General features: G+C 35.1%; 1 protein-coding gene across 2 annotated transcripts in view; it reads left to right on the top strand.

Annotated features, from left to right (window-relative positions):
• The window catches only part of Nup58 (nuclear pore complex protein Nup58), a 177,716-nt gene that overhangs the window by 87,793 nt on the left and 65,910 nt on the right, over positions 1-24,013 (top strand). For both annotated transcript variants that reach the window (XM_090379882.1, XM_090379892.1), the window contains exons 7-9: positions 7,471-7,550; positions 12,392-12,510; positions 19,290-19,372. In XM_090379882.1, coding sequence (XP_090236008.1) covers positions 7,471-7,550; positions 12,392-12,510; positions 19,290-19,372 — 282 coding nt within the window. The remainder of the gene's footprint in view (positions 1-7,470; positions 7,551-12,391; positions 12,511-19,289; positions 19,373-24,013) is intronic.

Raw genomic sequence — 24,013 nt, 5'->3', positions numbered from 1 at the left:
ACATGATCAGTTCTGTTCACTGTATGGAAACACTGATGGAGCTAAAGATAGTTGTAACTGCTGTGATCTGTCTCATGTATAATACCATCCTTGTGACCTATTAATGATGGCCTTCATGTGGAGCACTGCTGATGATGATGATGTTATTTCACCTGTCAAGAAGTGGCTCTTGGAGCCTGACAGAAACTTTTCTGGTAGCAGGATCAGGCTCTAGTTCAGTGGTGGAGAAAATATGTACAAAGGAAACAGGAATATTTGAAAGTGTGGTGAATGTGTGGAAAAATAAATGTAAATACTTAAGTATATAACATACAGTTTAAATTGGCACACTTGCAGTAGTACACAAGGAAAACACATTGGCTGTTTCAGTGCTTACTGACACTTCATAAGTATAGTGATGATTTAACTTGTGACTTAATCATCATATTAATTAACTCACATTTTGAAACTTAAATTTTCACACCTTTTGGCACCTCTTGTCCTGTAAATAAAATCATCACTGGGTTATCAGTTGCTGCTGATAAGGTGCATAGTCTCCCACCAATGTGATGTTAATAAACACAGCTGTTTAGGGGGTGGGGAATGGTACCATATTAATAATAAACAACGTTATACTTCTCTTAAGTAAATGTTGTTTATTATTAGTGTAACATGAAGAATAGCCTCACAATTTGAGAGGTCAGTGTTTTACTATAGGCTTTGTCCCCTCCCCCTTTTCTTTTGCCTGTTCTGTAAAAAGTGAACAGAAATCCTGTTGTAGATATATTGTAAATATGTTGCTGCGACAGGCTTAGAGCATTAATTAGCTTACATTTTGGAAATTAGGCTTTCACACCTTTTGTCATCTCTCTCTCTCTCATCTTGTTCTTGTGAGTTAAATAACACTCAACAACAAAATTTAACTTTTGATTTTCACCTGAAATGTGGTATGCCTCATGGATTTTGATGATGTGAATCCAAATTTGAAGTTAGATATTGCCCAGCACCCACAGATTTAGAGAAGAATGCAAATTACACTTATTGAAATTATTATGAAATTTTAACAAGTATTACAATAAACAGTATAAAAATATCATCAGTTTTTTGTTGTTGTTTTGTTTGCTTTTTCTGACTAGTTCCAGAGGATCTAACACCCTTTCAAGATGTTCATCTTTCATGGCCATGGACTGATGCATACACCTTGGATTTGCATTACTGATGCATGGAAACATTTAGTTTTAAATGTTGAAATTCGTATCCATTCCTGTCCAAAGGCTTTTATGAAATTCTTCGTTTAGCCTAACTTTATGTGAGGCAGCAGTAAAATTGTTTGTTTTATCAACTGTTGGCTTTTAGAAACAGCTGTATAACATATTTATGAATATGCAGTGATGATTTTTTTTGTTTCTTGCAGGTAATACTGTGAATGAAAGACAGTAAAAATTGATGTTTATTTAGAGTTGATGTGAAAAAGGTGCATGAAGAAAATGACTGAACTGTCTGAATTCCAAGGAGGTCAAATTGTTGGTGCATGTTTGGCATAGGCATTGATTACTAAAACAGCTGATTTGTTTAATGTATCTAGAGCAATTGTATTGAAAATGATGTATGCATTCACCAAGTATGGAAAAACAGAATATAATAGGACGAATTGTGGCAGAAAATCAAAGCTGATTGAAAAAGATTTTACATCACTTGAAAACATAAAACCACTGCCTCAAAAATAAGTGCAGAACTCAATGTGAATCTCAGCACTCGAGTTCTAGAAAACAGTTCGGCAAGAACTTCATAAAGCCGAAATTTGTTGAGTGGCTTCATAAAGCCACTCATTATTGACTTTTTCACAGTGTAGTTGAGTTAATCAGTCTTAGGCAAGGATAGCACACTTTTTTCTCCTGGAAACTGGTTTTTTGTCCAGCAAACAGAAAATCGACCTCAGAACACATGCAATTTACAGACAGTATACACGGAGCAATATGGTCTTAAGTCGCTGATGCTCCTAAAACCTCATTGCAACAAGAACTCATTACTGATAGTAATGCTAGAAAGAGGTTTCAGTGGTGAAGAAGCACAACTACTGGACCTTGATGATTGGAAACATTCATATATTTAGATGCATCAGCATTCACTCTTTTTCCAACATCAGGGAAAGTTTACATGTGGCAAATGTCAAAGGAAGTGCATGATCTTGACTGTCTTGTGCCAACCCTCAAACTTGGAGGAGGATCAACAGTTGATTGGGCAGCAATACTGGTAATGAATGAATGAATATTGGAAATATTCATTTATGAGTATTGGAAAGACTCCAAAAATTCACGGAGGAATGGCTATGTTTTGAACCTTGAAAATTGGTTGCTTGGGGTTGGATTGTATCAAGATTCTTAGTGACTTCAGAGACATCATTAACAGTTACTGTGTGACTGATGATATCAGTAGAATGGATTCTGGTATATTCAGGGCCATGGCATATGATTTTGCATTTGAGATTGAGATTTCACTGGGGGTTTAATTGGCCTGGCAATCTGGTCAGTGGCTGTTAAATTCTACAAAACAATCTGTGCAAAGTCTGATAGGTTATAACAGAAGGGCCTAGAATTCACCTGGTGTAAACAGCAGCCCATTGAACTAATGTTTCTATGGTATCCAGGAATGTCTTGCTGATAATCAAGCACAGTGCTGATTCCAGTAATATATGGTCTGTTACTCTGATTGCTATGAAATGACTGATTTTGATGAATACAACTTTTTTAAACCTAAAAAAAAAATTTTTAAATAATTTTCTTAAAAAAATTACCAATATATCTCCCATTAATTTGATATAGAATTATTCAAGTAATGTATTTTTAAATCAACATTTCCCCAACGGTAGGGTCTTTTATGCATTTTAGTATATTGATAATTTGAAATACATCTACATAGTGTCTCAAAAATATTTTGTGCAAACATTTAGGGGAGGTAGGTAATATCTAAAGGAATGTGAATCGCATAGGAACCCATAACCGGGAACATCACTGTATGTCGGTAGACGGCGCTGTTCGTCAGTTCGCGAGAGGGAAAATTTCTGGTTTACTCATTCAAGCAGTAGTCGCCGCACGAAGAGCATGCATTGATATACAAGCAGTGAGCTGGCAGACATGCACCTAGTGTATGGATTAGCAATGGATGAGCCGCTCAATGAATTTATGGAGAACGCTTCCCAGACAGACATGTACCGGACCACCGTTTGCATGTACGCATCAAAATTTGTGTGATTATGGGTCATTTAGAGGTAACAGGAGTAGTGCGGGCAGACCACGTTCAACGCGAACTCCCGCCATGGAATAAAGTGTGTTGAATGCCGTCCAGAATAATCCTACTACCAGCACACGTTCCGTTGCCTCTGCCTTAGGAGTGCTCGTTGCAGTGTACAGCGTGTCTGGCATGACGATTCCTTACACCCCTTTCATCTCCAAAGGGTTCAGTTACTGCCCCCCCAAGATCATCCCGCACATCTGGCTTTTGCACAGTGGTTTCTCCAAGAAAGTGTTCAAGACTTGAATTTTCCAGCTTATGTTTTGTTCACGGATGAGGCTTATTTCACTCGGGAAGGCTTATTCAATCAGCACAATGCTCATGTGTGGACTCACGACAACTCACACGGTGTGCACCCCCCCATGCGGCACAACATTGCTTCGCAATAAATGTGTGGGTAGGTATGGCCGGTGACTGCTTAGTCGGCCCATACCTGTTACCATCCCGCATGAACTCTGCTAAATATCGGATCTTTCTTGAACAAGTTCTACCAGAGTTACTTGACGATGTTCCAGCAAATGTGAGACGCAACATCTGGTTTCCCATTAATTTGGGAAACACCTTCCATAATGGGCGCCTGCCCATTATGGAAGGTGTTTTCGTGACCATTTGAACAGGCGTTTTGGGCGTTGATGGGTTGGCCATGGTGGACCCGTTGCTTGGCCCCCACGCTCACCTGATTTATCGAGCCTTGATTTCTTTCTGTGGGACCCTCAAATCTATCGTGTATGAATCAACTGTGGAGACAAATGGATCTCTTGGCGAGACTCTTCTGCGCTGCTGCTACTGTCAAAGAAACTCCAGGTGTGTTCGACCGTGTCCGCCACTCCATGTTGCGTCAGTGTCATGCATGCATCGCGTCTCATGGTGGAACTTTCGAGCATCTGTTGTAACATCGTGAAATGCATCCATCTTGTACTCCATTGTTAATATTATGTCAAATAAATGTTTGCCACTAATTACTGTCTTGTGCCATTTCTGCTTCTTGTGCTTCTGCTACTACTTTCCCGTAATGTTTCCGGTTATGGGTTCCTATGCGATTCACATTCCTTTAGATGTTACCTACCTCCTCTAAACGTTTGTACCAATATTTTTGAGACACCCTGTATAATGAAATACAAAGCTTGAATTGGATCCTATGACTTGTGAATAGCTTGTCTAATTCAAAAAAGCATGCCAAAACCACCCATAACCTATCATCATTATAGAAAAATTGAATGCAGCTGTAATGAAAGTTTGTTACTGTACTAGCAATGCAGACAGGCTGCCAGGGCAGGTCATGGGGTTTTGTCAATGATGTATAGGAATTTTGCTAGCAGGGAAAAGGAGGTGATTGTCCCTCTGTATAAGGCAATGGTCAGGCCATGCCTTGAGTACTGCATACAGGTCTGGAGGCCTGATTTTAGGAAGGATGTAGATTTGCTTGAGCGTGTACAGAGAAAGGCAACAAGATTGGTGAGAGGAATGAAGGGATTCTCGTACCAAGAGAGGCTTAAGTTCTGCAAATTGCAGTGGCTGGAGATTAGGCACCTGCACGGTGATCTGATTGAGGTGTATAAGGCCTTGAATGGGTTGAGCACGCTGAATTCTGATGGGATCCTTCCACTTGTTCAGATTACGAACCTAAGGGGCATAAATTCAAATTAAGAAAAGGCATGTAGATTAGATGTGCGGAAATTTGCCTTTAACCAGCAGGTGGTTAATTGCTGGAACAAACTTCCATCTGTCGTTGCAAACTTCCAAATGCCTGTCCAGTTCCTCCTTAAATAAATTTAAGGAGGAACTGGACAGGCATTTGGAGGGAATGGTGTGATTTTTTTTTTTTTTTTTTGGCTGATGCTGCATATGCTCATACACTTGCTTTCTTGCATCACATGCCACTACTTACAGTATATAGTATTGTTATAAAGGATCTGTATAACAGTATTTAATACTTATGTTTTACATTTCTGTCCACTTTCCCAGGAATGTCAGAGAATTCACATACTTTTAACTTTCACTATATGTAGGACATGTGTAAACTATTTTGTTTACACCGAAACCAAAATATGCTGCGATTGCTAACTGTGAAATGAGTGGCTTGTCAATACAAGTGCCATTGCTGTACGTCTCACTTTGTCTCTACATGAATTCCCTCAATATGAAAGAATGGTGATGAATGTAATTCAGAGCAAAATTACTTCCATACTTGATTAAAAATAATTAACTATTCTTAAGGAATTCTCAATGAAGTATGTGTGAAATCTTTCTCAAATTCTTGCATGATATACTATTGAATATTATTTTTACCATCGGGATAGTCAAGCAGCATGGTATACACATGATTTACATTAATACAAGTGCTGTATTGTTTATTATGTATAATTTTAAATTATTGGTAACGGTCAGTAAACTATCAGAAAATGATGTAACCGATGAATTTTTCTTTTAATAATATCTTTACTGTTCTTTCCATTCTCAGCTACATAAGCTAGTCATAGAGGACTTGTAGAGAGAGACCTTTGATTATGGTTATTAAATTTTACTTAAGTTGTGTGGAATCAAATCTGTTTTTTGGGCATGTAAATTAAGTCATGATTTGCAGAGAAAGATAATAAAAATAGATAATAAAAGATACCAAATAACAATTTTATCACCTACCTTCACATTCAAACTGCAGCTCTAATATGCCTAAAATTGGGGTGTGTTTTTTTTTTTTTTTTTTTTTTTGTTATTTTTATGGTATATAGTTGCATGTATTTTATATATCAAATTACTAAATTTTTTTTCCCAGCTGTACTTGCATCGGACATTTTCAGTTGCTGAGCTGTTTTAAAGCAAAGTCAAACTGTTCATCAGCACATACACAAACACTGTCTGACAGCTTACATAGCTGCAATTGGTAAAAGCAGTTCACACTAAAATTATGAAGATTACTGTAAGCAATAATACTAAAATAGAGAAATTTCACTTTTTTTTTTTTTTTTTGCATGGATTGCAAGTTTTAAACAGCAAATAATCCAAGAAATAAATGGATACTCTCTTTTTAGCAGATATGTATACATAAAACTGTGATTAGTAAAAACAAATGTTAGCATTCTGTTATTATGTGGAAGAAATTTATTGTATTTCTCCACTATACAATTGTTCTCCTGCTTATATTTGTTAAATTAACATGTTAATTGTTTCTTCTGTTCACAAAAGCCTCTGCCATGGTGCTACTTAATTTGCACCATGGTAGATTAGGAATCTTTCAAGTTTCCTAAACTTTTAAATGAGAATTGCAAACTCTCTCTCTCCCTCTATGTAGTGTCAATAAAAGTATCTTACTAAAAATTTATATTGACATTAATTTTGTTTAATACTGACATGTTCTTGTGTGGATGCTTCAAACCCATTTAATTCGAAACAATCATACAGTGGTGGTCACATAATTTGCATCACTAATGTAGTTAGGGAATGACATTGCGTTGTTGTTTTCTATTAAGGTTATTATTATCTTATACCATGTGAAATTAATAATATAGTTTAATAGGTTGTTCGCCTACATTACTATACATTAAAGTGATGTTTTGGGTATCTTACCTATCATCAGACCATGCTGTTGGGGAGACAGAAAATAGAAAAGGTTACAAATTTTGAATATTTTAGAATATTACAGTTACAATTTACAAATTATGATTCTAAAGTATTTAAGTTTTGAATTGCTGTTACAATAGAAAACAGAAAATCTAAGGTAAATGCAAAAAAGATTAAATTCTTACCTGCTGACAGACTCCTCTTGCTGATGCTCCCAGAAACCTGATGTGCATAGGCAAGAGGTGCTGCCAGCAGTCATTTTATAGGTGAATACAAAGTTTTTATCCTGGATCTGTGGTTATTGTGTAGTTGGAAGCCTGGGGTTGATCTTTGCTTCCATACTCTGGACCTATTTTAATTTCTACTTCTGGTTCTATTGTAACGGCAATTCAGTTTAATACTTTAGAATCATAATTTGCAAATTGTAATTGTAACTAATATTCTGAAATATTCAAAATTTGTAACCTTTTCTATTTTCTGTTTCCCCAACAGCATCGATAAGGTACCTGAAACATCACTTTAATATATAGTAATGTAGGCGAACAGCCTAATAAACTATATGGTTCCTTGGCTTTAATCAGGTTTTACTGACTTTTTATTTTATTTACAAATTATTATATATTTATGTATTTTTTTTAATAGGAACTGAAAAATGCAGAAATAAGCCAGAGGACAAAGGATACACCATCAACACTGCAGTATGAAAACACTGCGCCATCAGAGTAAGTAATCAGCCTTGAGTGTTATGTATTTCATCCTTAGCATAATATAAGCAGTGTGTAAGAGAATACCCAGTAGATTTTTGATTTAGATTTTTCTACTATCCTTGTCACATTTTCATACATTAGAAGTTTTTTTTTTATGAATAAGGCTTACAATGAGATCTGCTGTAATGAGCATTATTTAATGCAACATTAATTTCTGGAAGTAATATATAAAATTAATGAAAAGGAGCACAAACCTGGGACCCGAATTCAAGAATAGGTAACATAGTTATACCTATACATCAAATTATTCAAATTCGGTGAAGAGATAAACAGGAATGGAAAGTATTTACCACAGTGTTGTGTTGACAATGAACTTAGGATTAACAACACATTTTCCTCCCATGAAATTAATCACAAAATAATTTGGAGTTGCACTTCAGACCACTCATCATTAGTGGACTATATAATAACTAATTGACATATAAAAACAAAGAAAATTATCAGTATAAAAGTTTTTCCATCTATGAAAATCAAGTTATCACAACCTAATGGTTATAATTAGATTCACTTACCAGCCCACTCAAAAATGTTTTACATCCATGTGAAATTTAATATTTACAAACAAAAAAGAAAGAAAGAAGCTTACAAAGAACATTAAAACTTGAGAAACAGCAGTTGTTTCAGTATGGAAATCAAAACAAGAATTTGAGAGCAGTTACTCTCACCAGTTAGAACATTACTTTTATAGTATACAGAAACAAATATAGAATTCTATTAGAAACCAAAGCAAATAAAAGAATGAATATGTTAATTTAGCTAATATATCAGTATCAGAATGGGAAGCATGCTTTAAAAATCCTTATGTAGAAGATAGGGACATAACACATGTGGAACAAAGTACAAATGATAATTACTTTTTGCATATCTAAAATGGTAATATAATATAGAATTTGAAGGGATAGTCTTCTAAATGCAAGTAACATGATGTAAGAAGTATAAAAGTTAGAACACTAATACTGTGTGGATTTTGAAGTAAAAATTATTTATTGAAATGTAGTGCTAATTTTAGAAATACAAGTCAAATGATAAAACTACCATATACGGCTGAATACAAATAGAATAATTAAATTACTGTTTCACTATTCAGCTATATAGCAGTGCTGGGGGGAGCCCCTGGAGCCGCTTTACAACTAACACTATATTCATATACAATGGCAGACAAAAAAAACTGCATCACCTTAAAAAAAGTAACATTTGTAGTGAAATATATAAGATATTGTTTGATTACAGTCATTTTGTTTGCTGCAAAGCATCATATAGTAATTGCAAGGTATTGCATCAGCCGTTTCTATAAATAAACGTTCGAAGAGTATACACGCTCATTAGTATCCTGTTTTGCGGAGGTGTAAGCATATGTTCAGTTGACACCAAGAAAAAAAAAAGTGTACCTGTTGCAACAGCTCTGTCCCAGGAATTTTATTAGTGATAGCACGCTTTCTACGCTTGCTATCACTAATAAAATAGGCTGCCACCAGTCAACAATGTCCTAGGTGCTGAAATTAAAGTGTGAAACCGATGATGTGAAGAGAAGACCTGGATCACCGTAAGAGAGTGACTACGCTTTCCCAAGGTCGATATTTGAAACAGCTGTGCCTTCGTAATCACCATGCTGATGCTCCTGATCTAAAATTGGATTTTGAGATGGCCTCTGGTGTTGAAACAAGTGCACGAACTATCCAAAGACATGTGGTCTGCATGCCTATTGGCCCAAGAAGAAGCCTTTGTTGACTCAACAAATGAGGAAGAAGCACCTTGCTTAAAACGCGTTTCATGGACAAAAGAGCAATGGGACACAGTCATCTTTTCTGATGAATCGAAATTCAACCTGCATGGCTCGGATGGGAATTATGTCAGAAGAGAAAAATTGGAGACCATCCAGACTGCATATCATCAACTGTAAAGTTCCCCGCCAGTCGGATGGTCTGGGGATGCATAACAAACAAAGGGGCAGGGCGAATTAAGTTTATTAACGGAATGGTGAATGCAGAAACCTACACTGCTATCTTGGAGGAGTGCCTGAAAGGCACTCCTCCAAGATAGCAGTGTAGGTTATTAGGGATCACCACACAGACATCCAAGCCGACCGAGCTAGCCGGGTGGGTAAAGTGCCTGCCTGGCAACCCAAAGGTCGCCGGTTTGATTCCCGCCTCGGGCTTGGATCAAAGTACTGCAAAAACCTTGGGAGGTGCATTATGGCCACAGAAGCCTATGCGCCAACAACTACCAAAAAAAAAGAAACAGACATCCAAAACTGCATTTTTCAACAGGACTCAGCGCCTTGCCACACAGCAAAATTGGTAAGTTTTGTGCTATTTAGATTTAATGATAAGTTTGTGTTCTTGTCTCACACGGCTTAAAACATAATTAGACCAATGTTTGCCCTCGTTTTTCTCCCTTAAGGTGCTGTCATACCTCAGAAATGCTAGCATTACAGTTTTGGACTGGTTCAGCAACAGTCTAGATTTGAACCTTATTGAAAATTGCTGATACATAATGTCGTCTAAAATTGCTCAGAAGCCAACAAGTAAGATTCAGCTGCAGGAGAGCATTGTAAGGGTGTGGTACCACAAAATTGGGCAACCATATATCCAGGAGTTGATTAACTCTATGCCAGATCGTTGCAAGGCTGTAATTGCAGATCGAGGAGGAACAACAAAATATTGAGAACTTATTTTGCGTATTTACAATACATAATACTATTACGTTAACTTGTCATTTCAGTTTGTACATGTAAATGCAGTAAAATATGTGTGGTTGTCATGATTGATTTGCACGATTTCTCATATTTCCATTAATTACACATTTTACCCTTTGGGAAGATATTTATGGCAGTTAGGTATATTAGTTGGAGTCTTTTTATTGGATTTCATTCACAGAGATATATATCCCATCTAACAAATGCATTTTGAACATTTCTGCAACCCACAATGCATAGCAAAATACACTCTAATTTGCAAAATTCACAAGTGATGAAGTTTTTTTGTCCACCACTATATATATAGTATGGGGTGATCAAAAAGTTCTGAGAACAGGGCATATAAAATCTATTAAATTACAGAAAATCTATTAAACTTATAAAATTACATGAAAAAAATTGTCAATATCTTATGCAGTTTCTAAAATTTAATTTTTTTAAGTTGGTAAGTGGAAGAAGAAGAACAAACATCCAGCAAATAGAGCATCATTCAGTAATCAAATTTTTGACCAAAGCGGGCAGAAATGCTAAAAAAATTCAAGAAAAAATGACTAGGGTGTTTGGGGATGTATCATCCAGTTATGCTACTGTTGCAAGGTGGTTGGCAGAGTTCGAAAGAGGACAAAAAGTCACTTGAGGATGATCCAAGGTCTGCTTGGCCATCTGAAGCAATCAATTCTGAAACATTTGCCATGGTTGAAGAAAAAATTTTAGAAAAGTTGAAGAACATTTTAGAAAATTTAAGAATTTTAAATTGTTCGAACTTGAAAAAGTGTTTAACATTTCCCATGGAAGCATTTTAGCAATAATGCATGAGCAGTTGGGAATGTCCAAAGTTTGTGCGTGATGGGTTCCCAGGAACCTTTCCACTCATGACAAACATCAGTAAAGTGGAGTCATCAAAAGAGGATTTGAAATTAATTCCTGTTTGGTGATGAAACTTGGTTGCATTTTTATGATCCTGAATCAAAACTAGAAAGAATGCAGTCGGAGCACAAGAGTTTTCAATCCTGAAAAAAGTTTCGGACCCCACCCATCAGCTGAAAAATCATTGGCCTCGATTCTCTTCGACACAAAAGAGTTGTTAATTGATTATCTTGCATCAAACCACAATAATGGGATATTATGCCAGCATTATGCCAAAGTTGAAAGCTACAATTTGATAAAAAGACTAGGAAAGTTGGTTTGTTGAGTTTTGCTTCTCCGTGATAATACACCCATGCACAAAGTTGGGTTGCAGATGCAAAAATTCATGAATGTGGATTTTAACAATAAAACTATACCCTGTACAGCTCAGATCTGGTTTCCAAGTGACTGTTGTGTTCAGAAAGCTCATCTTATCTTTGTGGAGGAACATTTTAAAGAAGATGGAGCTAAAAGAAGCTGTGATGGTTTTCTTTAATTCCCAACCTGAAGAATATATATATATATATATATATATATATATATATTATTTATTTTTTTATTTTTTTTTTTTTTGAAGAATTAAACTGTTTGCAGATTAAATATAGTAAATGTATTGAACCTTGGAGTAAAAATAAAAATATATATATAATTTTATACCCATATCTTTTATACTTTGTACTCAAAACTTTTTGACAACATCCTTGTGGCTAAGTGTTTTAGGTTACATCCAGATTTATTGACTCCCTCCACCTCTGAAATTTCTTTGAAATTATTTGTAGATTTTTTTTTTTTTTTTGTATCATTCAACAAAGTTTAAACTTTCTGTTCTTTTTGATAAATAGTTTTTTCCCCTTTCACAGCATTTTTAAATGTATGGATGTGTGTGAATTTGTAAATGGATGATTTTATATTCTAGATAATCTTTTTCTGTTATCTAATTATAGTGAGAGAGACTGTTTGAATCAAAGTTTACCTTCTAAATTTTCAAATTCATTTTTCTTGAATTTTTTTTTTCTCAAATGGTTTCCAAATTTTTTTTGATCGGAAATTAGATGTCTTTTAATAAACACTTATAAAAAGCATTAATTTCTGAAAATTAATTTTAAGAAACATATAACACTATAAATTGTTTATTTTTTTATTCCAGTTTCTGATTGCTGGACTGTGGTTAATTTGGATCTTATTTTCTTTTTAGGTACTTTCACAATATGGCGGCAGCATTTGAACTACAAATGCAGACTTACAGAAAGCAAATTGAACAGTTAGAACAGCATCTGATGTCTGTTTCAAATTCAGCGCTGTTAACACCCCATGGTAATTTTTTGTTGATAATTATTATATAACACAACTTTATACAATAAAGAAACTTTTTTTGTGTGTGTCAGAATGGAAATTTTTCCCTGGATTATTTATTCCCTATCTTAGGAACCTAACTTTTATTTTATTTTATTTATTTATTTTTTTTTTTGGCTCTACTGTTATGTTCATTTTCATGGCCCTGACTAACTTTAATGACTTTTTTGTATTGCTACCTTTTCCCACACCTAATTTCTGCAATATTCTATTTTTAATATTCTTTTCCATCCACACATTTACTAATTACTGATAACTTTGGAAGCTTTGAAAGGATTGCAGTAGTATTTAATGAAAATGACTGATGTATTATTTGATAGCCACTTTTTGAAAATTCTTAAAAGACTTAAAACAACATCAGGCTTTTTGAACACTAACACTTCTTTGAAAACTTTATAACCAAAAAATAAATAGGTGGATTAAATTAATCACTCTTGAACCGTGTGAAATTAATAATGCTGAAACTACAGCACATTACACAGTAGGCCTTCGATTTAATGGACAAAAATTTCTTTCCTAAAGGCAAAATTTAGAACCTATTTATATCTGATAACGTTGCACATCAGACAGCACTTCTGTCTGATGTGCGACGCTATCAGACAGATGTGCCAAAAATTCCTTCTCATGAAGTAATGGCTGTTTTACTGCTAGATAATGCACCCACTCACCCTAATGCTGAGAGGTTAGTTAGCAGGAATGGGAGAATTAAATGTGTTTTTCTGTCTCCTAACATTACTTCACTGATACAGCCGATGGATCAGAGCGTAATCGTTAATCGTTGCATGTAAGATGTTGTATAAGAAGAAGTTTTTGAGAGAGGTGATGGTTGTTTTGGAAGAAACAGAAGACTCAGAAGAAGGTACAAGAGGCACCAAGACACTGCAATTACATGCATACAACATCAGATCTGCTACCTTCAACTTAGCAGCTACATGGAAAGATATGAAGATTACTTACTACCTTGGCCAATGCTTGGAAGAAGTTTTTGTATGATGTAGAACCTGAAATAGACTTTGAAGCATCTAATTTTTGGGACACTCTTCTGAGGGCTAGCAACAAAAATGCAACTGAGAATGATGTGGAACAGTGGCTCGAAAATGATAATGTGATCTGAGCTATCAAATTTTTTTCTGAGGTAGAAATTGCGGAAAATGTTCTTCGTGGAGAACAGCACGATGGTGATGACGAAGAGCCAGTTGCACCTCATCCTAATATCCTGTCTGTTATAAGACAACATATGGATGACATCATACATTATACTGAATCATCATCAGACCCTGATGTGCTTCCTTATTATGAACGTTTTAGAGAATTTCGATCTACAGTAATAAGGAAGCAGCACGAAGGTGTAAGGCAACTGAAACTTGATGATTTCTTTAAGACCACTTCATCAACTGGACCCTTTTCACCATAACTAGCAAGGAATTAATGCCTCTCCCTCCATATGACAGTTGGTTCTGACTCTGAAAATTGTGATTCTTTCAATTAAGTTAATATTAATATTGAATATTATGTGTCTTTTTTAACGTTTTTTGTATGTTTTTTATTCAGTGGAGTTTAAGAATTTAAAAGTATTTTTTTCCCTCTAAAATGAATTTAAATGAAAAACTAATGTTCACATGAAAACAACTTTGTGTGAGCTTTGAGAAAAAAAATAATAATAAAAAGTGGTGGAAACACTCCATTAGTTACATTGTATAGTTTTTGACGTGTTTAATTAAAATAAAGTTTGGTTCCTGTTGTAAATTTATTTGTATATTTTTAACAGATATTTTAGTGGCATGTATAAATTACTCAATGTACATTATAATAATATTTTAACACATCCTGTACATTGTTTGCAGATGATACAAAAGTTGGCAGGGTTGTTAAGGACACTACTGATGCTATGCTGCTGCAACAGGATCTGGAAAGGTTGAGCAGATGGGCTGAGAGGTGGCAAATGAAGTTTAACATTGACAAATGTAAAGTACTACATATGGGAAACAGCAACCCCAGAGCAACGTATGAACTCTGTGGTACTACACTGACAGTGGTAGAGAATGAAAAGGACCTGGGGGTAATTGTGCAGGCAGATATGAAGTTCTCTGAGCAGTGCAGACGGGCTGCAAGAGTAGCTCATGGTGTCTTGTCAATGATATACAGGAATTTTTCTAGCAGGGATAAGGTGATGATTATTCCCTTGTATAAGGCAATGGTCAGGCCCCACCTTGAGTACTGTATACAGGTCTGGAGGCCTCATTTCAAGAAGGATGTAGAGCTGCTGGAACGAGTACAGAGAAGGGCAACAAGATTAGTGAATGGAACAAAGGGTTGCTCTTACGAAGAAAGGCTTAAGTTTTGCAGATTACAGTGTCTGGAGACTAGGCACCGGCGAGGTGATCTGATAGAGGTGTATAAAGCCTTGAATGGTTTGAGCATGCTCAGTGCTGATGGGATTCTTCCTCTTGTTCAGAATAATCACCTGAGAGGGCATAAATTCAGATTGAGGAAAGACAGATGTAAGACAGATGTGCAGAAATTTGCCTTTAGCCAGCAGGTAGTTGGTTGGTGGAACGGACTTCCATCCCTTGTTGTGGAAGTTGATAGCCTAAATAAATTAAAGCTCAGTTGGACAGGTATTTTGAACGAACGAAGGGGTGAAATGGAACTGTGTTTTTTTTTCCCCCCCCCTTTGGCTGATGCTGCATAAGCTTGCTTTCTTGCATCATATGCCTCTGCTAATGCTAATTGTAATTTCGTTATTAATATATTTTTAAAATATACTCGATTTAACGGACTTTTGGAAATAGCGGACACCCCTTCCCCCAATTAGGCCGTTAAATCGAGGGCCTACTGTACTTATTTAGGTAACTGCTACTGTTACAATATAAGTTGGTGGAGATGACTGAGCCATACCAGAAATACTTGTCAAAGTATAGAAACTACACAAAAAAAAAAAAAAAAAGCTTTTTGAATGGGTTCACAGACAAGACAATGTGTGTGGTGTGAGATTGGCAAAGAGCAATGTTCTAATTAAACTCCTCTGACCATCAAAGTCAGAGGAGTTTACAACTAATAATTTTTGCAGTAATACAATCAGTACCATATTTAGCAGTTATATGGGCACAAACAATGTTCAACTCAAACTTGTGTTACTGCACTATGCTAACCACTTGGCTAAATCAAGCCTTCTAAAGTGTTCTGTTTCTACTCTGATATGACCACAAAGTCAGAAATGTTTACAGTTAACCATTTTGACGAATACATTTGTTTACCATATTTAGCAGTCAAGAAGACTCAAACCATGGTCCAGTCAAAAGTGCCTACTCTTTTGCTTAGCTGCTCAATCAGGAAAGACAGTTCATGTGGGCTGCAGAGCTTGTAACTTATAAATAATAAATTTAGACCAGTGTCTTGACAACCATCAAGGTCAAAAATTGTGAAATATCACTAAACGGACACAAGAAACCAACCACAAAAGAAAATGGATATAAACAAATACCAACAACCTTTATCAAGATGCTGGTTTAAATTTATTATTTATTGGCTCATAATTTTGACTATTTTTGCCCTTTATCTAATATTTTTATCACAAAATTCTACCATGTTTCTTCTATTTCCTTTTCTGTCTTCATTATTTATTTATTTGTTTCTTTGCTCCTTTTCCACTTTCCTCTTTTTTTTTTCTCTCTAATTTTTTCTGGGGTAGAAATTGCGTAAAATGTTCTTCATGGAGAACAACAGGACGGTGATGAGGATGACAAAGACGAAGATCTTAAATTATACACAGTGTGTTGTTGAATATTGCTTTATACAGCCACTTAGGCTCATGGTTTTTATTTTATTTTTTTTCTTTATTTTCTTTTCATAATTTCTATTATTATTAACTTATATGTATATATGGCTAATATTAATCCAAGGCAGCATTGTCATTTTTTTTTTTTTTTTTTTATTCTTTTGTTAAAGATTGGTGGAATGGAATTGTCACTTGTTTAAGATTAAGCAGACTTTGTATCAATATAAGCAAACTTTGTATTGGTGGTTTCAGAAGTGTTTGCCTTTGGAAGTTTATAGGATTTTTCACTAGGAGAAATTTTAATTGGGCTAAGGATAAAGCTAATTCAGATTATGTGTGGTATTATGTTCTGCTAGAGGAAAGTAGGTTTTTGCTTAAGTGAATTCTTAAGTTGTACCTTACTGGTTTGGATGAATGACTATTGAAATAGATGATGTGGCACTGGATTTTTATTTACTTGATCCACAGTAGTAATTAAGCTTCTAATTTAACAGTTACTCTAGTCAATTAAACAATATTATTGATTCATTAAAGGATAATTCTATGATTGGGCCAGATTTGATTCCCTAGTTTGTAATGAAAATTTTCATAGTTTTGAAATTTTTATTTTTCTCTTGACTTCATCCTTTCAGTCTGTGATTCCTGTATGTTTGAAGCAATATATTGTAGTACCAGTTGCTCTTCTCTGCAGTCTGTTTGGGATTTTTAATAAAATATTGCTATTTCATTTATCACATTATTTTCCATTAAGCCATACATTTTGGACTATCAAAAAAGGGGGGACTCTTTTTCCCCCTTTTTTGTATGATTATTTTTTATGGACATCTGCTGTATTTGATTCAGTAGTAATTCAGAATTTGCTATGGTTACTGATGCCTTATATTTATGTTGATGGTATTTTCTTCAGCTCTGGAAAATGAGTTTCTCTTATGTAGTGAGTATTGATTTACACCAAGGTGGGGCTGTGCTGCTGTTATTGTTTTTCTTCAATATTTTCTTTTTATAGTATCCATGACTCATGTTGATGATTTTTTATTATTTTCATGGTATTTGTTTACCTCTGTGGTTAATTCATCAGTTCAGTTATTTAAACTGTTTAGGTTTGTCAATTAATCCATTAAAATCCTCTTGTGTGGTGTTTAGTCTTTTTGGAACTCTGCTCCTACCCTATAGGCAGTTGTTAATTCAGTTCTGGCTCATCATTCCCAACCTATGACATTTTTAGTTTTTTAGACAAGGTGTTATCATTCTCTTTCTCTCTCTCTCTCCTTCCATCCCTACACTGTGTGAACTTTAAGTTAAGTTAACATTACTTAGGATGTTTTCGAATCTGAATTTGATTTGTCATTAGTTATAGATTAGAGCAATTGTTATGAAGTACTTTTTTCTTTGTGTTTATTCTCATTTTCTGTATTGAGTCATTTATTTGGTCATGCTTGCCAATTTTTTTTTTATATCAAGGTGGTTAGATTGAAGCTGGTGTTTGTATATGCATGGCATGCCTTATATCAGAAGTTCGTGATTCCTGTGTAAATCTACTAGAGGTAGAATATGACTAATTGGACTCTTATGCATTTAGTAGGACTGCTGGACAAGGTTATGTGCTTAAATGAAATAATTTGTGTTGTCTTATGTTTTCTTTGTAATGCAGCATAAACTTTACTTATTATTTTGTGAACTCCACTATAGAATCCAGATCAAATCATTGTGTGCGTGTGTGCGCGTTTAAATAAAATATAATAAAAGATAAAACTTATTTGGTGTAGTGGCATAGTGGGTGGGTTGGGGGTGAATCTGGTGGTTTCCCACAGCTGCACCATATACCGTATTTCCCCATGTATAAGACGCACCTTAATTTTGGGGCCCGAAATTTGAAAAAAAGAAGTATTACATAAAGTTATTGAACTCAAGTTTTATTCATCATAAAATTCATACAACTCCTCATCACTGTCAAAACTCCCATCCATTAGCTTGTCCTCATCTGTGTCTGATGACGAATCACTGTCTTCATATATTGCCTCGTCCTCAGTTCCTCTATGGCATTTGAAATGCCACACTTCTTAAATGACTTGACAACGATCTCAATCTTGATATCCCAGGATCTTTTCACCCAGGTACAAACTTCTCCTATAGTTGGTTTCTTCACTCTACCTGCTGGTGTTGAATTGTCCCCAGAAGACTTCATCCATTGGTTCCATTCGTCTCTCATGGCAGCTTTGAAGGGTTTGTTAATATTGACATCAAGTGGTTGGAGCTGGGATGTCAAGCCTCCAGGTATGACGGCAAGTTTTGTTTTTTGCTCTGCAGCAATCTTCTTTGTGTTTTTTGTTATGTGTGCCCTGAACTGATCAGGCACCAATAGGTCAGGTTTGCGTAAGAGCCCACGTGGTCTCCTGCTCCAAACTTTCTCAAACCAGATCTTCATCCCATCCTGATCCATCCAACCCTTGTCATGAACGTGGAATGTCTTCTTTTGGCATTATTTTGCGTTTGAAAATCAGCATAGGAGGCAACTTGGTTCCATCGGCACAACAAGCTAGAACAACTGTATAATGGCTGTTTTCATGTCCACTTGTCTTCACAGTTACAGTTTTCACTCCCTTCTTATCAACAGTTCTGTTACTTGGGACATCAAATTGAAGGGGGGAAGAGGTTGATAGATGCATTATGGACTTAGTAGCTCTTGCACCAATAAATCCAACAAACAGCAACAATCTCCCCCTCCCCAATACTCTGAAATCCCTCTGGCCCTCTGGCCATTGCCATTCAGAATGGGTCCCTGAAATTATTATTGTATATACCATAATTGTACTTGCTTCTTATTTATTTATTATTCATTAATGGAAAACTTGATTTTAGTAATCTTTCTGTGTTTACAGATAGGTACTCTGAATTTTATTATTTTCTTTTTACCAGATTCATTTTTTGGTAATTAATATTTAAATGCTTTATTTCCATGTAGATCTGACTGTCATAATAAGGCGATTACATGATGCATTTGTTGTATTGGCTGCAAATCTTCAGACGTGTCATCAAACTGTACAGGTATATATTTTAGGCATAAGTTTATTTTATTATCCAGATGCTTCATTCATTTTGTTATTCTTTTGTAATTTAGAAAATTCATTATTGAATTCTTAGGTTTGACTGGATTATATATTTTGTAATGTTTGGATTATTTTGCAACACTCCACTTAATATCTCCTTACCATTATAAATATGGTAATTGGATATCAGAATCATGTTATTTTGATCCACGCAAATGAGAGGTGGAATTTACCACAGTACATCCTTAGCATGCTATTATAGTAGTGTCAAATATTTTAAATAAATGGTGGATTAGCATTTCATTGATTTCTGTTTGTTTAACAGGTAGTGGCACCCCAATCCTGAAAAAGACACTGGCACTCAGTCTGGCAGATCCCAGTTTTCTTTTTGTATTTCTGGAAAAATTTTTAGTTTTTTTTTAAATTCTGCTTGGAGTTTATCAGTTTGTTATCCTTTACTAATGGACTTAATATAATTTTTTAGTAAAAAATTTGAAAATTTAAAAATTGTATTTTTTTTATTTTTAATTTAATCAACTAATTTTCAGCTAAACAAAACTATAATTAAAAATGCTAAAAAAAAAACCCATTATAAATGTAAAATATAAACATGGAACTGTTAGTCTCTTGTCTTCCATTGTCAAGTATTAATAAAATGTTAGAGCCTTCTGGAGTCCAGTGCTTATTAAGTATAATTTTAGCAGATTTAATAGCAGCTTTGTTTAGCTGAAAATGACAGATGATTAAGTTAAAAATAAAAATACTTTTTTTACTTTTAAGAATAATAATAATGAATCAATAGAATTTTAGAATTTCAGATTTAACAGTATAATTAAAAAAAATTGTGTTCTTTGACTACATGAAACACCCTATTTTCAAAACAAAAAGTTTAATAACCACAATTATTTATTTTTGACTCTGACAAAATGATTATCTTTGAGAATTTGATGAAAGCTTGTGGATGACATAATTATTGTCATTAATAGTTATGTTGTTACATAACTATTAGTGCTTTGTGTCATGATAGTAGTATAAAATATTAGTTTTCATGTGAATCAGTTTTATTGAGATTAATTTAGCTTGAGGAGTAACACACAGTTGGCTGAAAGATTCCTGGGATTATATGGAGCACTGTTATTTGTTTGCTGAGAGACTGTTTCTAAGCATTTCTGAAATAGTTAGACCCTGTCCAGGACAGCGGGTTACATGTAGCTTTAGGAGCATATTATACATTACCAGCAGTCTTTATGCATAAGCCTACAAACCACCACCAGCACTACCACTATAACTTAGGTGATTGCTATATTATGCAGCCAAAATACTCCAGCAGGCATTAACCTATATTCTTTTCTCCTACATCATGACTTAAGCTTAGAAAAAATAGCAGTCCTGTCCATACCTTTAGCTCCACTTTGGAATGGAATGCTTTGCATGTGTGACCTCCTTCATGACTATGAGGAAAAACACTATCTGGACAACAATTTCAAAGTTTCATGCTGCCTATACCCAATTTCCAAATTACACTTATGTCAGACACATACATGGTCAGCTCCAAAACGGAAGACAGAGTTGGCACTGTGGCAAAGTATTATCACACTGACTACTAGCAGAATGCACTAACTATACTGCTGAGCTTCATGCCATAAAACTGGCCATTGATCAGATATGCCCATGTTCATACAAAACAGCATCATCTTCGCACAAATCTGTCAGTGCAATGCAATCCCTAACAACATACTACCAAAATTACCCATCTGATCCTGTGGAAATTCCAGAACAAACTAACCCAACTAGCAAGATGAAATCAAACTACAGGAAACCCTTGATTAGTGCAGTTTTGAACAATGTGGTTTTAATCGGTGTGCAAAATTTTTTTTATACTATCCCCTTAATATATGTGTTATCAAATTTGATTAGTGCGCTGTTTTTCTTGCGGTGCTTGGCAACTCATGACGGCACCTGAAGCAGCAAATACGTGACACGCACTCACCAGTGTCTTCCAACTTAATTGCATGGGAATCGACTCCGAAACGCTCGACAGCAGCACTCCATGCCACTCTGAAATTGAAATTTGCTCTTGTAACTCATATTCTTGTATAATTTTAGCGTTAACGCAGATATTACATCATCATGCTAAATGTACAATTAATGTAGTTTAAGTAGTACGTGATGTATGTTTGATTCTGTATTATTTTCGCTCTGATTTTTCACAATTTGTTCAATTTTAGCGATTCCTGTATAGTGTTTAGCGAGGATCTGGCACTAATTTCATCTTGTGTGAAAATGCTCTGTAAAGTACTCACTCTCACTATTCACTAGTCGCTGGGCAGTTCCTCAGCATTCCTCAACAAATGTAGAAGTGTGGCAGGCTTATCGCTCATCCTAACAAAACAATTTTTTTTTAAAATTACCTTTCATATCTATGGATAGGAAAAAGGGTAATAAACGAAAAGTCATCACTTTGGATACTAAACTTGACATCATTAAGAGATTTGATAATGGTGAAAGCAAAGCAAACATAGGTAGGGCACTAGGCTTTGGTGAGTCAACCATACGCACCATTTTGAACAAAGCAGGTGAGTACCGAGAAAAAGGCAAAATGGCATCTGCATCTTTAAGTATGCAGTGCACTAGGAATAGAAGTCCATTAATGATTGAAATGGAAGATTTGCTTTTTATTTGGTTAGAAGATTGTAATCAGAAATGCATTCCTATTGATGGAAATAACATCAATATTAAAGCTTTGAGCCTTTTTTCTTCATTAAAAGAAAACAAATATCAAGGGGATACTTCAATATTCTCAGCTAGTAAATTTCAAAGCTCGATCGGGCATAAAAAATATTAAATTAACAGGTGAAGCAGCCAGTGCCGATAAAGATGCAGCAGCCAAATATCCCATTGAACTGAAGAAAATAATTGAAGAAAATGGGTATGATTATCGTCAGATTTTCAATGTCAACGAAACTGGCCTTTTATTGAAAAAAATGCCAACGAGAACATTTTTGGCAAGAAAAGGAGCAACCGCACCAGGTCATAAAGCATCCAAAGATAATTAACACTTCTACTTGGAGGTAACGCTGAAGGAGATTCCAAATTGAAACCAATGCTAATTTATCATACAATGAACCCAAAGTGTTAAAAGGCTGTAACAAGCAATCCCTTCCAGTAATTTGGAAATCAAATAAAAGGGCTTGGGTGACAAAGCAGTTGTTTGAAGAATGGTTCACTATGCATTTTTGTCCCGCAGTTGAAAAATACTGCAAGGCAAATAATTTAGATTTCAAAGTTCTTTTAATTTTAGATTATGTCCCTGGGCATCCTACCTCACTCAATGATTTAAATAACAATGTGAAGGTTATATTTCTACCACCAAATACGACTTCTTTACTCCGGCCAATGGACCAAGGAGTTATTTCTACATTCAAAGCATATTATTTCAGATGAACTTTTGCTCAAGCAATTCAAGCTACAACTGGAGATGACGCAAATCACTCTCAATGAATTTTGGAAAAAACACTATATTAAAGAAGCAGTTGAGAACATACACAAATCGTGGGAAGAAACGACGAACAGCTGCATGAGAGCAGTCTGGCAGAATCTTTTGTCTGAATGTGCAAATGATTTTTGCGATTTCATTAATCCTGTCAACAAAGTTATTGATGAAATTACTACAATTGGAAAAGACCTCAGCTTTGAGGAAGTAGGTTCGGAAAACGTTAGAGAATTATTGGAATCGCATCCAAAAGACTTAAGTAACGACGATCTTCTTGAAATTGAGCATCAACATGCATACGAGGAAGAAGACGAAAATGAAGCAGAAGAAAAGCAAATTGCTCCCAAAGAAATTTCATTCAAAAAACGAACTATTTAATACACTTGAAAATGCAAAGGAACTCATACTAGAGATTGATCCAGATGCAGAGAGAAGCATGAGTGTTTGTCGAGGGTTACATAAGCAAATTGATTGTTATCGCAAAATCATGGAGGAAAGGAAGAAAGCTACCACTGTTCAATTGAAGTTAGATAAGTTTTTTTGCAAAAAATAAAATTTAAATCATACTATCTTTTTTAAAATTTATTCCTTAATAATTTAAGAACTATGCAGTGCATTATATGTATGTCTTGAGTAAGAAAAAATGTTTTTATAATTTTCAAGGATTCATTATAATTATTCCCATTGTTTCTTAAGTTTGATTAGTGCGGTTTTAATATGTGCGGTATATTTCAAAGATTCATTAACCGCACTAATCAAGGGTTTCCTGTATTACATTTTAATGTATCCCAGGGCATGTGGGAATAACTGGAAACGAGCAGACAAATGAACCAGCAAATGCAACAACACGTTCTATTAGTGCAAATATTAAGGTACCATACACAGAATACAAACATAATTTGAGCAAGCAGCACGGCACAATGGTGGCACACTTGACAAGAACAATCTGGCAGTAAACTGTTGTCGATTAAACAAACGACAACTCTTGGCATTCTAGTGAAGGATCAAATAGACAGGAGGAAATGGTTCTAGCAAGAATAGGAATTGGTTGCGTAAACATTATTCACTCATTTGCTTACAGCAAAAGACCCACCCCAATGCTAAACTTCCATACAACATTAACAGTTATACTTGATGTTATACTCG

Source organism: Mastigoproctus giganteus, chromosome 1 (genome assembly GCF_048544385.1).
Source record: "Mastigoproctus giganteus isolate SK-2022 chromosome 1, ASM4854438v1, whole genome shotgun sequence".
NCBI classification, from domain to species: Eukaryota; Metazoa; Arthropoda; class Arachnida; order Uropygi; family Thelyphonidae; genus Mastigoproctus; species Mastigoproctus giganteus.
Note: the sequence above shows the minus strand (reverse complement) of the source record. Positions and strands in the feature narration are given on the sequence as shown.